Below are 14,303 nucleotides of genomic sequence, written 5' to 3'. Positions count from 1 at the left end.
GCACACAGACACGCACACACACACAGATGAGTGGCGGGGGCAGTGGAGGTTACACCGTAGCACAAGCGCACACACACACGCACACACACACACACACACACACACACACACACACACACACACACACACTGAGATGAGTGGTGGGGGAAGGGGAGGTTATAGCACATGCATGCTCACACACACGACACACACACGTGCACGCACGCACATGCACACGCACACACACACACACACGCCAGAGTACGCAGCGTAGCAAAGAACTGAAATGTTGCATGTCAACAAATAGTTGTCGATTTAGCTGTAATCTTCAATTATAAAGAGTCTGTCAATTATGGAGTGTGAATTTTGTTGACTATAAAGACTTAAAAGACTATAGATTTTGATATATAGTCGACTAAGACTGGACTAAGACGGAACAATTTCAGATGACTCAAATAGCCCAAAAACTAAATGGTGTGCTATTCAAAAGTATATAAAAAGCAGGTGGCGTGCGCACATCCAGTTCCTCATGGTGCTGCACAACAGGTAGACACATACAGAGAAGTCCACTCACAGGCTTTGCTCCAAACATTTTATTCAGCCACTGAATAAAATGTTGGTGTTTTAACAAAATAAACACTGTTTGGAGCAAAGACTGTGTGTGGACTTCTCCTATATATTCAAAAGACTAGGGCTCCATTTTCGTCACCGCTAAACCCCTTATCCCTAAACTTCTTTGCCTTTTTTTTTACTATGATGAAAAACATTTTTGAATAGTTCAACTTGTTTACAGACAGGTTTGGGGCATTCGTTCTGTTGAGCACACACATCTGAATGTGTATATCTGTCAGTATGTTTCTGGTTAGATAAATGGTGTCCACAGACTGTGTTTGACCACCACCACTACGCTGATGTCTTTCTCTCTGTCTCTCTCTACGTGTGTGTGTGTGTGTGTGTGTGTGTGTGTGTGTGTGTGTGTGCGTGTGTGTGTGTGTGTGTGTGTGTGTGTGTGCGTGTGTGTGTGTGCGTGTGTGTGTGTCAGTGAACTGACACCATGCTCCATTGTTCCGTCTCTTTCATCTTTATGTGGCATTTTCTCTTCTTTTTCTGTCTGTGTCCGATTGATCTTTCCTTTCGTCTCTCTCTCTCTCTCTCTCTCTCTCTCTCACTCTACAGTGTCACATTCTGCTTCTCCCAGAATGCACTTTTCCAACCAAAGGCGTCGGTTCGGTTGCTCTAAAAACCCGGAACCTGCGGCATGCATGCCACTCAAAGCAGCAGGGCTCCAGTGAAAACATGGACCAAACTCTTGCCGGCCGGCAGCCTTACACAACACCACAGCACAGCAACCGGATCTGGAGTTGTTTTTAAAGCAGCATTATTTTTCTTATTTACATAAACTCCATATCGATGTTTCAATGAACCATAACCATAGCACTGTAAACCACACACACGCATGCACGCACGCATGCACACACACACTTGGGAGCTATACATGCAGTTGAAGTGTACACTGTACACACACTAAATAGCCACAGTAAAAACTGGAATCGCAAGCTTCTATAAGATCTATAAGCTCACAACACATACTGCGTTCAGCATTGCAACATGTTTTGAGCTTGCAGATCGGCTATTTTCACCCATGCACTCACATTCACAGCTTTACATAGATTGTGCATTACATTCACACATTGATGGTGGAGGAAACCATGCATGCAAGGTACCAACCTGCACATCAGGAGCAATTAGGGGTTCAGAGTCTTGCTCAAGGACACTTTGACACTAACTCTGGGGGAGCCCACAGGGATCGAACCGGGTCACTCTACCGCTGAGCCACTGGCACTCTGATAAGAACACTATTAAGAGTGTATAAAGTTGTGTGACACACTGATGTTTGATAAGACTGTGTGTTCAAGCTGCTACTGATTAAGGGGTGATAACATCCGAAGCGGATGCTAATATCTTGATCTAATACTTCCGTTTTTCACTTCATGGAAAAGATCAAGTGACTCCATATCTGTGTAAACTGACCTTGCTGTTTAAATGAACGTGTCGATTTACAAACAACAAGGACATCCAAACACAGTTTGACCAAAACAGGTGAAATCACACATACAGTAGCCTACAGTTCTCACAATACAACTTCAAATGTATTGTTGTAGAAATAGCCCTGAAGGAGATATATTATAATTTATGGTGGTAATTTATTAGGGATTCCCCGATACACTTTTTCCGTTCCCGATCCGATCCCGATACCACAATTTCTGTGTTTCTGTGTCCCGATACCGAATACTGATACCAGAGAATAATATTTATAATAATAAAACAAAAGAAAATTGCTTATTTTATTTTGTGTTGTTAATAGCAGACTCCTCACTCATATGTGCACTTTCAGTTTGGGCAACTCCAAAGCAAACTCTAAATGCCCCAACATTTTATTTACCTGCCATATAGTGTCAACCCTATACCCCTGTGTCGGATCGGTGGTTACTGGTTAGACTGGCATATTCGCCGATACCGATATGACCCGCTATGACCAAATAACGGCCGATCCGATACTGCTCCGATACCGATACAGTATCGGGACATCTCTAATATTTATCACAACTATGGCAGTGTTAATAAGTGCCAACTTCCCTTACAATACAGGACGTCACCACATAAGACACCCATGTAGCTGCCAAACTACTGTAAATAGATACGCTACACCACATAGACACCCATGTACCTGCCAAACTATACTGTAAATAGATACGCTACACCACATAGACACCCATGTACCTGCCAAACTACTGTAAATAGATCAACTACTTACTACACCAATATACGCTACACCACATAGACACCCATGTATAGCTGTCAAACTACGTCCACAATCACAACATCAGAGGGAGCTACACAAAATCACGTTCAACCACGAACAAAGAGTTCGAGCCAACATAACAAGGGGCCAGCCATAAAGACGTGTGAATCACGTTACAGTTACTCGTTCCTTCGGCTGAAATGGAACACCCCGTGCTTCAATCGTGTACTTTATGCTGCACTCAGATGCACACATGGGCGGAGCTTGAGGGGGTTCAGGGGGTGCACTAACGTAACTTCTGGCTTCTGACTGTAGTTTGTAATCATCTCTCTTATCATGATATGATGACTCGCTGTATGGCTGTAGTGCATGTGTGTGTGTGTGTGAGCTGCTGTACTACCTAAATAACTCATTTTTAGGGGTTAGGGCATTGTAAAATAATAAAATAAAGGTAAAAGAAATTGCGTGCGTGCGGGTGTCGTTGGCCAAGCAGTCGCACCCCCAGGCGTCAAGTTCAAGCTCCGCCTATGGATGCACAACGTCCTCTGTGAAGTGTTGTGTGAAGTGTGTACTATTCCACTATCGTAAAGAAAAGCTGATATGAATGCTATATATGCACCGTAAAAATAAATAGTTTAAAAGTGAAAATAAAGAGTGTGACAGAAGGGTGACCCGGCCCATCTCAGCTGATGTGATTAGGGAGTTGATCAATCAATCAATCAATCAATCAATCAATCTTTATTTGTCACATACATATTAAAAAAGTAGTATCTTTAAAATGCAGTGAAATGTATGTAGGTCAGCCCCACAGAAGTGAACAGTAAAACAGGACAAGAGGACTAAAGCTAAAAATAAATATACCATTTAAAACACTTCCAACCCTAAAATGGCAGACTATAATAAATAATTAAGTTAGACTACAAATATAAATACTGTCCATAGAGGTATTAAATGTCATGTCCATGTGAAGGGAGAGGGGGGGGGGGTTACATACACGTGTATGTGCACAATGATAAGGGACTGATATAGAATAGTACATAAAGCCTGTTCTAGTCCTGACAGAGGTGTTAATCCTGATTCCTGGAGAGTTGTGTGAGGAACACATCAGAGGAGAAACATGAAGTGTCTGATTCTTCTGGTCTGTGTGGTGCTAGCAGAGAGCCTCCACAGGTAAGGAACTGCTTTCTTTATAAACTCACTGTTATCTCCACAGATAAACACTGTATAAATATAGCAGATCTATAAGCTCACAATGCATCGCAAGCTCACGTGTCACTTAGCGATGCGCTGTGAACAGTTTCACAACCGTTGCCTCCTTCTTGACAATTTAGCCAATGTTTGACCAGTTATTGTATAGTTTGTTGATTATGTTGTTGCAGTCGATTAAAAAATAAATGCCCTCCACAAATACATCAGGTTCTTGAGCTCTGCAGTGTTGTCAGCCAAGCTGTCGCGCTGCAGCATGTCTACATAGGTGGTACGCTTCTTTCCCCTCCTGGCTTTGCCCTGAGTTGGCTCCCATAGGGTCAATGTACTTGCCTCAAGTTCTGGGTGCCTGACGCAGTGCCCTCATCCTTCTCTCTCTCACTTTGTCCGTGACGCGTGGTAGGTCCCCATAGAGGTCCACATTTCTGATGCGGTCCGTCCATGTGACACCTAGTGCCATTCATAGCATTCTTGTGTAGACTCCATCCAGGGGTTTGTCCTGTTGAATGAATGAATATAACAGGTGTGACAGTCAGTAGTCAGTAGACAACTGGGTCTCATGATCAAAATAAGAACATTGCAATGGTGTGTAAAAAAAAAAAAATCTGAAATTTGCCATGGACAAGACCAAGTCTTTGTCACACATTTGTCCGTGTACGGACCATACAGTATAGAGACGGATAGAGACTGAACCGGCACGATAGCCAGCCCCCCCCCCAGTGCTTCAACGTTGGAGAGCCTCACTGGGGCCTTGGTACGGACACACTGATGACCCCTGACCTCTGTAGGACACATTAATGACCCCTGATCCCTGTACGGACACATGTTTAGGACCAAACCTATTTAATTGTCTGTGTTAATTGTGCCTCTGACTAAACATAAGTCCATGTTCTCTCCTCTAGGGTTCCTCTGACTAAACATAAGTCCATGCGCCAGACGCTGAGAGAACAGGGTGTGGAACTGCCCTATCAGGATCCCGCTCTGAAGTACCAGCGGGGGAATGACTTTGCCGGCTCCGCCAACATGTACATCAACAACTACGCTGACGTGAGAAAACACTATATACACTATATACACTATAAACATGTACGTCAACAACTACGCTGACGTGAGAAAACCTTCGTTAAAAGCAATAGTCTGAAACACTATATACTATTCATGCAATGCCCGATTGGAATTTAGAGTAAATTCAAAATGATGAGATCTTGAAGGTATATACTCTATGTCCAACTTCTGAAATTTTTCACGCCTGCATACCATGAACTCTGATATACATAGTCACATATTACACAGTATTATTAGCCAAGCAACCACGTATGAAAGGTGATATAACTTGTTTTCCTTCTACCTGGCTGTGACGAGAACCAGAAGACACGCTCGCCCCCAGTTTATTTATTTATTGTATTATTTTATTTGTTGAAAGGAGGATAAGGATAGAAATAAGTTTAGGTTTTGACAAAGTTTTACTGAGGTTAAGTTTAGGAATAATTAAGGTTAGGTTTAGACATAGTTTTACTGGGGTTAAGGTTAGGAATAAGGTTAGGCTTAGACATAGTTTTACTGGGGTTAAGGAATAAGGTTAGGTTTCGACATAGTTTAACTGAGGCTAAATTACGTTTAGGAATACCCAGTATAGATTGTGTCGTGTGTCGAGCTCTCCAGTTTTGCACCCGGAGCGACCGTGTTTCGAGGTTGAGCGTTCTGGTCTCCGCTATGACTCTAACGTGTGCGTCCGTCACCCCCCCCGTCCCCCCCCCCACTGACCAGACCACCTACTACGGAGCCATCAGCATCGGGACCCCCCCTCAGTCCTTCCAGGTGCTGTTTGACACAGGCTCGTCCAACCTGTGGGTGGACTCCGTGAAGTGCAACTCACGGGCCTGCAGTGAGTACCAAACTAACTGCTCAGGGACTACAGATGTAAACTAGCTTCGGTCTACCATTTACATGGATGTGAAAACTGACGTGTTGATTAATGAGCATTGTCCCTGTCAAATAAATAACTAAATAAAATCAAAATAGGGTGCTGTGACGTAAGTCCAGGTGTCTCAGAATACTTGGAATTGATCAATACAACTTCAGTTTAACCACTTAGACCCCATCTATAGAGAGTTATTTTTCAATCTACACTAAATCTCTTCACCAAAAATAGCAGATGATCTAAAAGCTTACAACTTGTCACGGTCTGTAGTAATCTGTAGTCGTCTGTTTAACCCATTCTGGACGGGAACCCCTTTTGGTGTTTTAAGCACGATGGCCCTCATTTATCAATTGAGTTTGAGTGTAAAATCCTATGTATTTCAGAAAACTGTCAGGATCTAGAAGACTTTTTTTTAAATATCAACGTCTAAATGGGTTTTAATGATGATTGTGACCTCTGGTGTTTCCAGACACTCACACCAAGTTCAACCCCAACCTCTCGTCTACGTTCTCTGTTTCCAGACACTCACACCAAGTTCAACCCCAAACTCTCGTCAACCTACTCCGCCAAAGGCAAGACGTTCTACCTGTCCTACGGAGCCGGAAGCCTTTCTGGAATGTTCGCATACGACAACGTCAACGTGAGTTTAACATTTAATGGGAAACCCTTCACCCTTTTTTGCAAAAAATATATGTTAATGATGTTTAGATTAGAAGATCTAGAACACTTTCCTGGGGGTCTTTATGTGTGTATAATATATGTGGTTTTAGATATTTTAGATTTTAGCAGGGTCTCTGATGTCATGGACACTGTCTGGGCTCACTTACTTCCTGGACTACATGTTGCATCAGTAAGACAGCCCCTCCCCCCACTCACAAGGAGAAGCAGTGCACCAAAGCATTATGGGAATTGTAGTCCATGAAGGAAGTGATAATTAAACAAATACCCCACAGATGTTCCAGAGATTCACAAATAAAGCCGTCTTGGCTTACTGCCGCTGTGATCACACACCCTGGGCTTTACTTAAAAACAGGCTTGGATCTGGTGTGTCACTACAACACATTCACAACAGTAAATAATATCAATAGAGTAGCTCCGACTGAAGCCCAGTCTGTGGTACCAATAGTCCGACATATGTGGCCGGTTAGGATTCACCGGTGGCTTCAGCATCCAATAATCTGACATTACTAACCCTTCCGCAGTTAGGGCGTATAGGGGTAGTAATGTCGTATTAGTGGGACGTGGGACTAACACTATATACGCACCCGCAAGGTTTGGCCTCGGCTGAGCACTGGGTGTTTAGCCGTCTCAAATTACGGTGGTTATTAGCACTTCTGTACCCGACTGAATCCCCTCTGTGTTGACTAGGGATGAAGCTCGATACCCGATACCCAAAAAAGAACCTGATAACAGACGTACCCGTTATCAATAAGATTTGGGCTTATCGAGGCCATTATCGAGCATTGTGCAGTGGCCCGTGACGTCATGTTTAAACAATCAAGACAAGAGGCGATCCAGAAATGAATCTAATCGCCCATGCTGGTACAAACAGAACAGTGTATAGGCCTACCTGCCAACCAGCGCTGCACTGTAACATTACGCGTTTACATTGACGATAAACACATTAACCGGCTAACAGTTTCTTCAATATTATTTTCCAAAAGTAAAAAGGTCAATTTCCTTCCGTCTATTAGAAAACTATATTGTATTCGAAGGCCCTATAGTAAAAGATGCTGGTTCTGTTCAGAATTAATCGTCGTCTCCCGAAATGCTCGATAGTGGGCTCGGTAAGAACCAGGCTATATAACAATAAAGATCATCGAGCTCCATCCTCTAGTCTTGACCTCGCCGGGGGTCGTGTGTACCCTGCAGGTCGGCGGCATCGTGATCGGCCACCAGGAGATCGGCCTGAGCACCAACGAGCCTGGTTCCAACTTCGAGACGGCCAAGTTCGACGGCATCCTGGGCCTGGCGTACCCGTCCATCTCAGCCGGGGGACAGACGCCCGTCATGGACAGCATGATGTCCCAGAAGCTGCTGAACCAAAACCTCTTCGCTTTCTACCTGTCCAGGTAGATCCAAGCCTCATGTACCTTAACACTGAAACGTTCTCCCTCTCCAGCTACAGATGTGTCATTCAAACTCTTCACGCTGTCCTGATCCTTTCCTGAAGGTTTTCTGAAAATGCATGTTTTCCCCCAATATTTCCCCCCCCCCCCCCCCCCCCCCCCCGATATTGATACAATAATAATGTGACCGTTAATGGCTTTTTGAAAGCCAAAAGTAAATTCTGCAATGAAGCTAATATAAATATAATAATGTAATGTATCGGTATCAGGCCGCTTTGTACCCTGCATCTTATCGAATATCGATATAGACTTTCAAGTTCGTGCATCGCTACAAGACAAGACTACACCAAGACTACACCTATAGACTATAACGTTATAGAAATGATGCAGCTAAGTGGTCTTGTCTTGTCTAGAGGAGGACAGCAGGACAGTGAGCTGTCCTTTGGAGTGGACACTAAGATGTAACATGTTGTCTCATCTAGGGGAGGACAGCAGGACAGTGAGCTGACCTTTGGAGGAGTGGACACTAGGTTGTGACATGTTGTTTTGTCTCGTCTAGGGGAGGACAGCAGGGCATTGAACTATGAGCCATGTTGTCTAGCTGACCGTTGGAGTGGACACTAAGTAGTAACATGTTGTCTTGTCTCGTCTAGGGGAGGACAGCAGGACAGTGAGCTGACCTTCGGAGGAGTGGACACTAGGATGTGACGTGTTGTCTTAATTGTCTCGTCTAGGGGAGGACAGCAGGACAATGAGCTGACCTTTGGAGGAGGGGACACTAGGTTGTGACATGTTGTTTTGTCCCGTCTAGGGAAGCTGGACAGCAGGGCAGTGAGCTGACCTTTGGAGGAGTGGACAGCACCAAGTTCCAGGGACCGATCAACTGGACTCCTGTCACCTCTGAATCCTACTGGCAGGTCGCTGTGGAAGAGTCTGTACCGTTTTAATAACATTAATGTTATTTTAATCAGCATTGTGGTCCAAAAACAAACAAATAACATTAATAACATTAATGTGATTTTAATAACCATCGTGGTCCAAAAACAAACTGTCTCTGGGATATTGTCAGAGAGGTGTCTCTGTATCGTTTACAATAGAAGGTATGCGTGTGACATCATCATCATCATCATCAAACCCAGAAGTTATGCGGGAACGCCTATGGGGTAGCAAAAAACAAAACAAACACAAAAAACTGCTTTCTGGCCTTGACAGCCCCATACACGGAATTTTACCCAGTGAAGGGGATAACTTTAATATGATATTGGCTGTTTGTATTCGATTTGGAAAAATATAAAAAATACTCAGATGGAAAGGCTATATAATTGTACTTATATTTACCCTATAAACAAGTAATTATAATTTAGTATATAATAAGGTTTTCCATCCATCCATCTTCAACCGCTTACCCGTAGTCGGGTCGTGTGGGCAACAGCTCCACCAGAGTGCTCCAGACTTCCCTCTCCAGAGCAACATTAGTGACTTCCTCCTGGGGGATCCCGAGACGTTCCAAGGCCAGTGAGTCGATGTATTTCCTCCAACTGTGCCCTGGTCTGCCCCGGGGTCTCCTCCCAGTGAGACGTGCGTCGAGGACCTCCCTAGGGAGGCGCCCGAGAGGCATCCTAACCAGATGCCCGAACCACCTCGCTTTCCAGGCGAAGGAGCAGTGGTTCTACTCCGAGTCTCTCTCGTGTGACTGAACTTCTCACCCTATCTCTAAGGGAGATGCCAGCCACCCGTCGAAGAAAACTCATTTTGGCCGCTTGTATTCGCAACCTTATTCTTTCGGTCATGGCCCCTCGTCAGATAATCAGATAATCCCCCACAACTTATGTGAACCGACTTCACTGTAGTAGCTTTTCATTATATTTGTACTTTAGGCCAGGGGTTTTCAACCGGTGGTCCGCGGCCCCCTGGTGGTCCGCGGAGGTACTGCTGGTGGTCCGCAGCCAGGCATTCAGAAAAGTTATATTTTTGCCTTTTTACCTTTCTAATATAAAATATAAAACTTATTTGCACTCTTTTTACTTGTTTGTAAATAAGTCGAATCTAACATTTCAAAAAGTCAAGTGCTCAAGGTGTCAAATAAACCAAAGAAAAAGTTGATGGAGTCATCAGCTGCAGCGGAACAACCATCCTGCTCTTCCACCCAACGCATGCATGCTTACCGTGCTTGCTGCCCAAGCACGGTAAGAAGTTGCCATAAATTATTCATCCAATTCATAATAATACGTTTGGGAAAGTCAAATCTCCCTGCCATAGAGTTATAATATCTGCCGCGGATCGATTGAAATATTGAATAGTCTCGTCAGCGTCGCGTCTCCGTCAGGGAATGTTCCCGTTTTAATCAATGAAGGGTGGCTCCACTGCCCACGTTCTGTTGCGTTTCGTGACTGCATTAAAATTGCCCCGGTTGGCCGGTTCGTTTTTTGACACACACGACGGAGGCACAACGCGCCCGGTGGAGCCCCGGTGTGAGCTTGTAGATTGGCTATTTTTGGTGCGTGACACCGTCGTACGATGATGTATACATTACGCTTTTAAAGTGACGGTACACAATGAACAGTTCCCTCTGTATGTTAGAAAGGTACTGTATAAGGCCCTAGTAAAATGTAGTGCAGGTTGTAGGTTGGTTAAAATAAAGAGAAGATTATTAAAATAGAATAATAGAATAGAATAGAATAATAATATATATTCTGTTTCTGTGTGTGTGTGTGTGTGTGTGTGTGTGTGTGTGTGTGTGTGTGTGTGTGTGTGTGTGTGTGTGTGTGTGTGTGTGTGTGTGTGTGTGTGTGTGTGTGTGTGTGTGTGTGTGTGTGTGTGTGTGTGTGTGTGTGGAGGGGGGGGGGTTGTCAGAAACAAACCTACTGTGACTGTCAAATGCACCAAGTGTCAAATGTGTCTTCAGTGTTTGGGTGATTAACTGAAATGGATTATTATTTTGAGACTTATTTTGAGTCCTGCTTAGTACAAGTAAAAAACACTTAACACGTAAAACGTTTGATAATAAAATACTTTGAAACATAGTTTTTTTTGTCCAGCTCATGAATGTAGCCTGTGATAGTGTGATTAGTGAGTAACAAGTAAGAAGAAAACAAAAACAATCTTAACCCATGGTGCATGAATGCCCCACCACTATTGTGTCGGGTGGGTCCATCGAGATCTACGATGAACCCACCCGACACAACAGTGGTGGTCCCCAGGCTGCTCCTAGTCAGAATGGTGGTCCCTGGGTCAAAACCAGTTGAAAACCCCTGCTTTAGGCTGTCGTGAAAGTTTATAGTTAGAGAAATTCAAAGTCCAGCCGTCTGCCGTCCAGCCTCTCTCACCAACCCCTCACTGGGGGAAAACGGAAAATGGGTGAGTTGTCCTGTTACCGTTCTAATGTCTCTGTCACTGTCCTCACTGCTGCTGCAGAGTCAGGATCAACGACCGGCCGACCAACTGGTGCTCTGGAGGCTGTCAGGCCATCGTAGACACTGGGACGTCCCAGCTGACCGCCCCCCGCGAGGTGTACTTGGAGCTCATGGCCTCCATCCCAGCGTACGAGTACCCCTACACCGGCCATGTGAGGACACGCACGCACACACGCACAGTGGGGGAATTCCAAATGATGTGCAAGACCGAGACGAGACCGAGTCAATGAAAATGTGCACTTGAGACGAGTCAATGCCCGACATCATGCTCCTATGCCTGTCCTAATGTCATAATGTTGATTTGGTGAACTGTCCTTGCAGTAGGCCTATATATTTATATGTCTTATATTATCACGTCCTTAGTTTTATTCTGTCATAATGTTGTCTTCCAGTACCTGGTACCTGACTGCAACAAAATGGAAGAGTATCCAACTTTCCACTTCGTCATCAACGGAGTCTCCTACGCTCTGCCCCCCTCTGCTTACGTCAAGCATGTAAGTCTCCTACCCTCTGCTTACATCTAGAAGGTATAAGTCTCCTATACCCTCTGCTTACATCCAGAAGGTAAGTCTCCTACCCTCCTCCGCCCCCCTCTGCTTACATCCAGAAGGTAAGTCTCCTACCCTCTGCTTACATCCAGAAGGTAAGTCTCCTACCCTCCTCCGCCCCCTCTGCTTACATCCAGAAGGTAAGTCTCCTACCCTCTGCCTCCCTCTGCTTACATCCAGAAGCTAAGTCTCCTACCCTCTGCCACCCTCTGCTTACATCCAGAAGGTAAGTCTCCTATACCTCCTCCGCCCCCCTCTGCTTACATCCAGAAGGTAAGTCTCCTACCCTCTGCTTACATCCAGAAGGTAAGTCTCCTACCCTCTGCCTCCCTCTGCTTACATCCAGAAGCTAAGTCTCCTACCCTCCTCCGCCCCCCTCTGCTTACATCCAGAAGCTAAGTCTCCTACCCTCTGCCCCCCTCTGCTTACATCCAGGAGGTAAGTCTCCTATACCCTCTGCCTCCCTCTGCTTACATCCAGGAGGTATGAGTTAACTCCTGAAACGTACAGTATATAGGCTACACTATATTAGTACACATTCAAATGCATGTAGCGTCCAGCCAATACCTTGCCCACAGCAGCCCCGCCAATCGGGCTCAGCCCATTTGGCACGACGGGTTGAGTGTCACTCTGGTGAGAGGGAGACTGTGGTTCAATCCAGTGTTGTTTTTGGCAGCAAATTTCTATTTTAGTTTTAGTCATAGTCTCTTGAATAGTTTTCACTTAGTTTTAGTCACATTTTAGTCACCTGGAATGTTCTAGTGTTTAGTCTAGTTTTAGTCGACTAAATGTCATACGATTTTAGTCGACTAAATATACAGTTGATTTAGTCGACTAAAATGTGTTTTGACAGGCCTTGATGTCGTTGTAATGACATATTTTACACTTTGGTTGCATGCTGAAAATAGCAGATATACAATCTCACAACGCGTTGCGCTGCGACGCGTTGTGAGATTGTATATCTGCTATTTTCAGCATGCAACCAGCATAAAACTGGATCTCTTGTCCACTAGTCCCTTACTAACATTTTAGTCTAATTTTTATCTGTTGACGAAATTGTCAGTATATTTAGTCTTAGTTTTAATCATCATAGATTCGTTTTTATTTAGTTTTAGTCAGTGAAAAAAGGTAGTCGACGAACATTTTTCGTCTTAGTTTTAGTCTTAGTAAAAGTCTTTAGTTTTAGTAAACAACACTGGTTCAATCCTTGCAGCTCCTCCCAGAAACATATACTGAATTTGACACACACACACACACACACACACACACACACACACACACGCGCACACACACGCACACACACACACACAGGCAGCATTCAGTACGTTACACAATGTATGCGTACAGTGCGTTACACACACCCGGGCAGCGTTAGTACACGATGTATGCATGCTCAAAAATGTTTCGATGAAAAACTGATCATGTCTCATAATCCCGTGTACAGCAGCCACAGCTCGGAGAGTGGTACTGCAATGTGGTCATCGGCCCCACCTATCTGCCGTCGGAGAGCGGACAGCCGCTGTGGGTCCTCGGAGACATCTTCCTCAGGGAGTACTACTCCGTCTACGACCGCGCCGATAACCGCCTGGGCCTCGCCACGGCTGTTTAAACATCACAGCTGACCTGTAGGGATGGGACCACATGTTATACGGGGCATTCCTCATAGAGCGCCAAAGTCTTGACGTCACTCGCTCATCCCCTGGTTCTAAAGTCCTGACATCACTCGCTTATCCCTTGGTTCTATAGTCCTGACGTCACTCACTCATCCCCTGGTTCTAAAGTCCTGACGTCACTCGCTCATCCCCTGGTTCCAAGGGGTTTGCGGAAGTTTTTCTCCATGAAGAATAACATGGGGTCGTCTTAAAATCGTCTCATATAAGAATTGTGGTACAAAAATAAACAAACTGTCTCAGCGTTATTGTCAGGGAGGTGTCTCTGTATCGTTTATGACTGTCAGTCACTCATAATATAGACACTGATTCTGATTCAGTCTGATTCTAGCGAAAATCTAACTAATTCAGTTACATTAGCTGAACATTGGCATTTTCTCTCGGTCAGTTGATTCTTCATATCCCTATGAGTGAAACGGCCCGGGATGATTTGTTTAATTTTCAAACACAGTTATATGTCTGTCTAAGATCCCCCTAGGATTACTGTATAATGCAAATAAAAAGTACATGAACCCGTGGACTTAGCGCCCTCTAGCGATAGAGACGTCAGACTTTGGTGCTCTATAATGAGTACATTCTACTTTTGGTAATTTTATGTACATTTTCATTCCAATACCTTTGTACCTTTACTCACAAAAGTGCATAAATGCTGCATGCAGACATGGGAAACAGTCCAACTACAACTAAAGTATGT

At 44.5% G+C, this 14,303-nt stretch overlaps 1 protein-coding gene across 1 annotated transcript; it reads left to right on the top strand.

Annotated features, from left to right (window-relative positions):
* Nucleotides 1-3,899: 3,899 nt before the first annotated feature.
* LOC310868580 (gastricsin-like) lies at nt 3,900-13,548 on the top strand (the record flags this gene model as incomplete). The annotated part of the gene is made up of 12 exons (XM_083779035.1): nt 3,900-3,952; nt 4,891-5,035; nt 5,756-5,873; nt 6,431-6,549; nt 7,782-7,981; nt 8,790-8,909; nt 11,393-11,543; nt 11,784-11,885; nt 11,999-12,001; nt 12,120-12,245; nt 12,375-12,377; nt 13,384-13,548. 12 exons carry the CDS (start codon nt 3,900-3,902, stop codon nt 13,546-13,548), a joined length of 1,305 nt encoding a protein of 434 aa, XP_083635161.1.
* Between the last annotated feature and the right edge of the window lie 755 nt (nt 13,549-14,303).

This window comes from Protomyctophum parallelum (assembly GCF_964188405.1).
Source record: "Protomyctophum parallelum genome assembly, chromosome: 13".
Lineage (NCBI taxonomy): Eukaryota > Metazoa > Chordata > Actinopteri > Myctophiformes > Myctophidae > Protomyctophum > Protomyctophum parallelum.
This window is presented reverse-complemented; position numbering and strand designations above follow the sequence as displayed.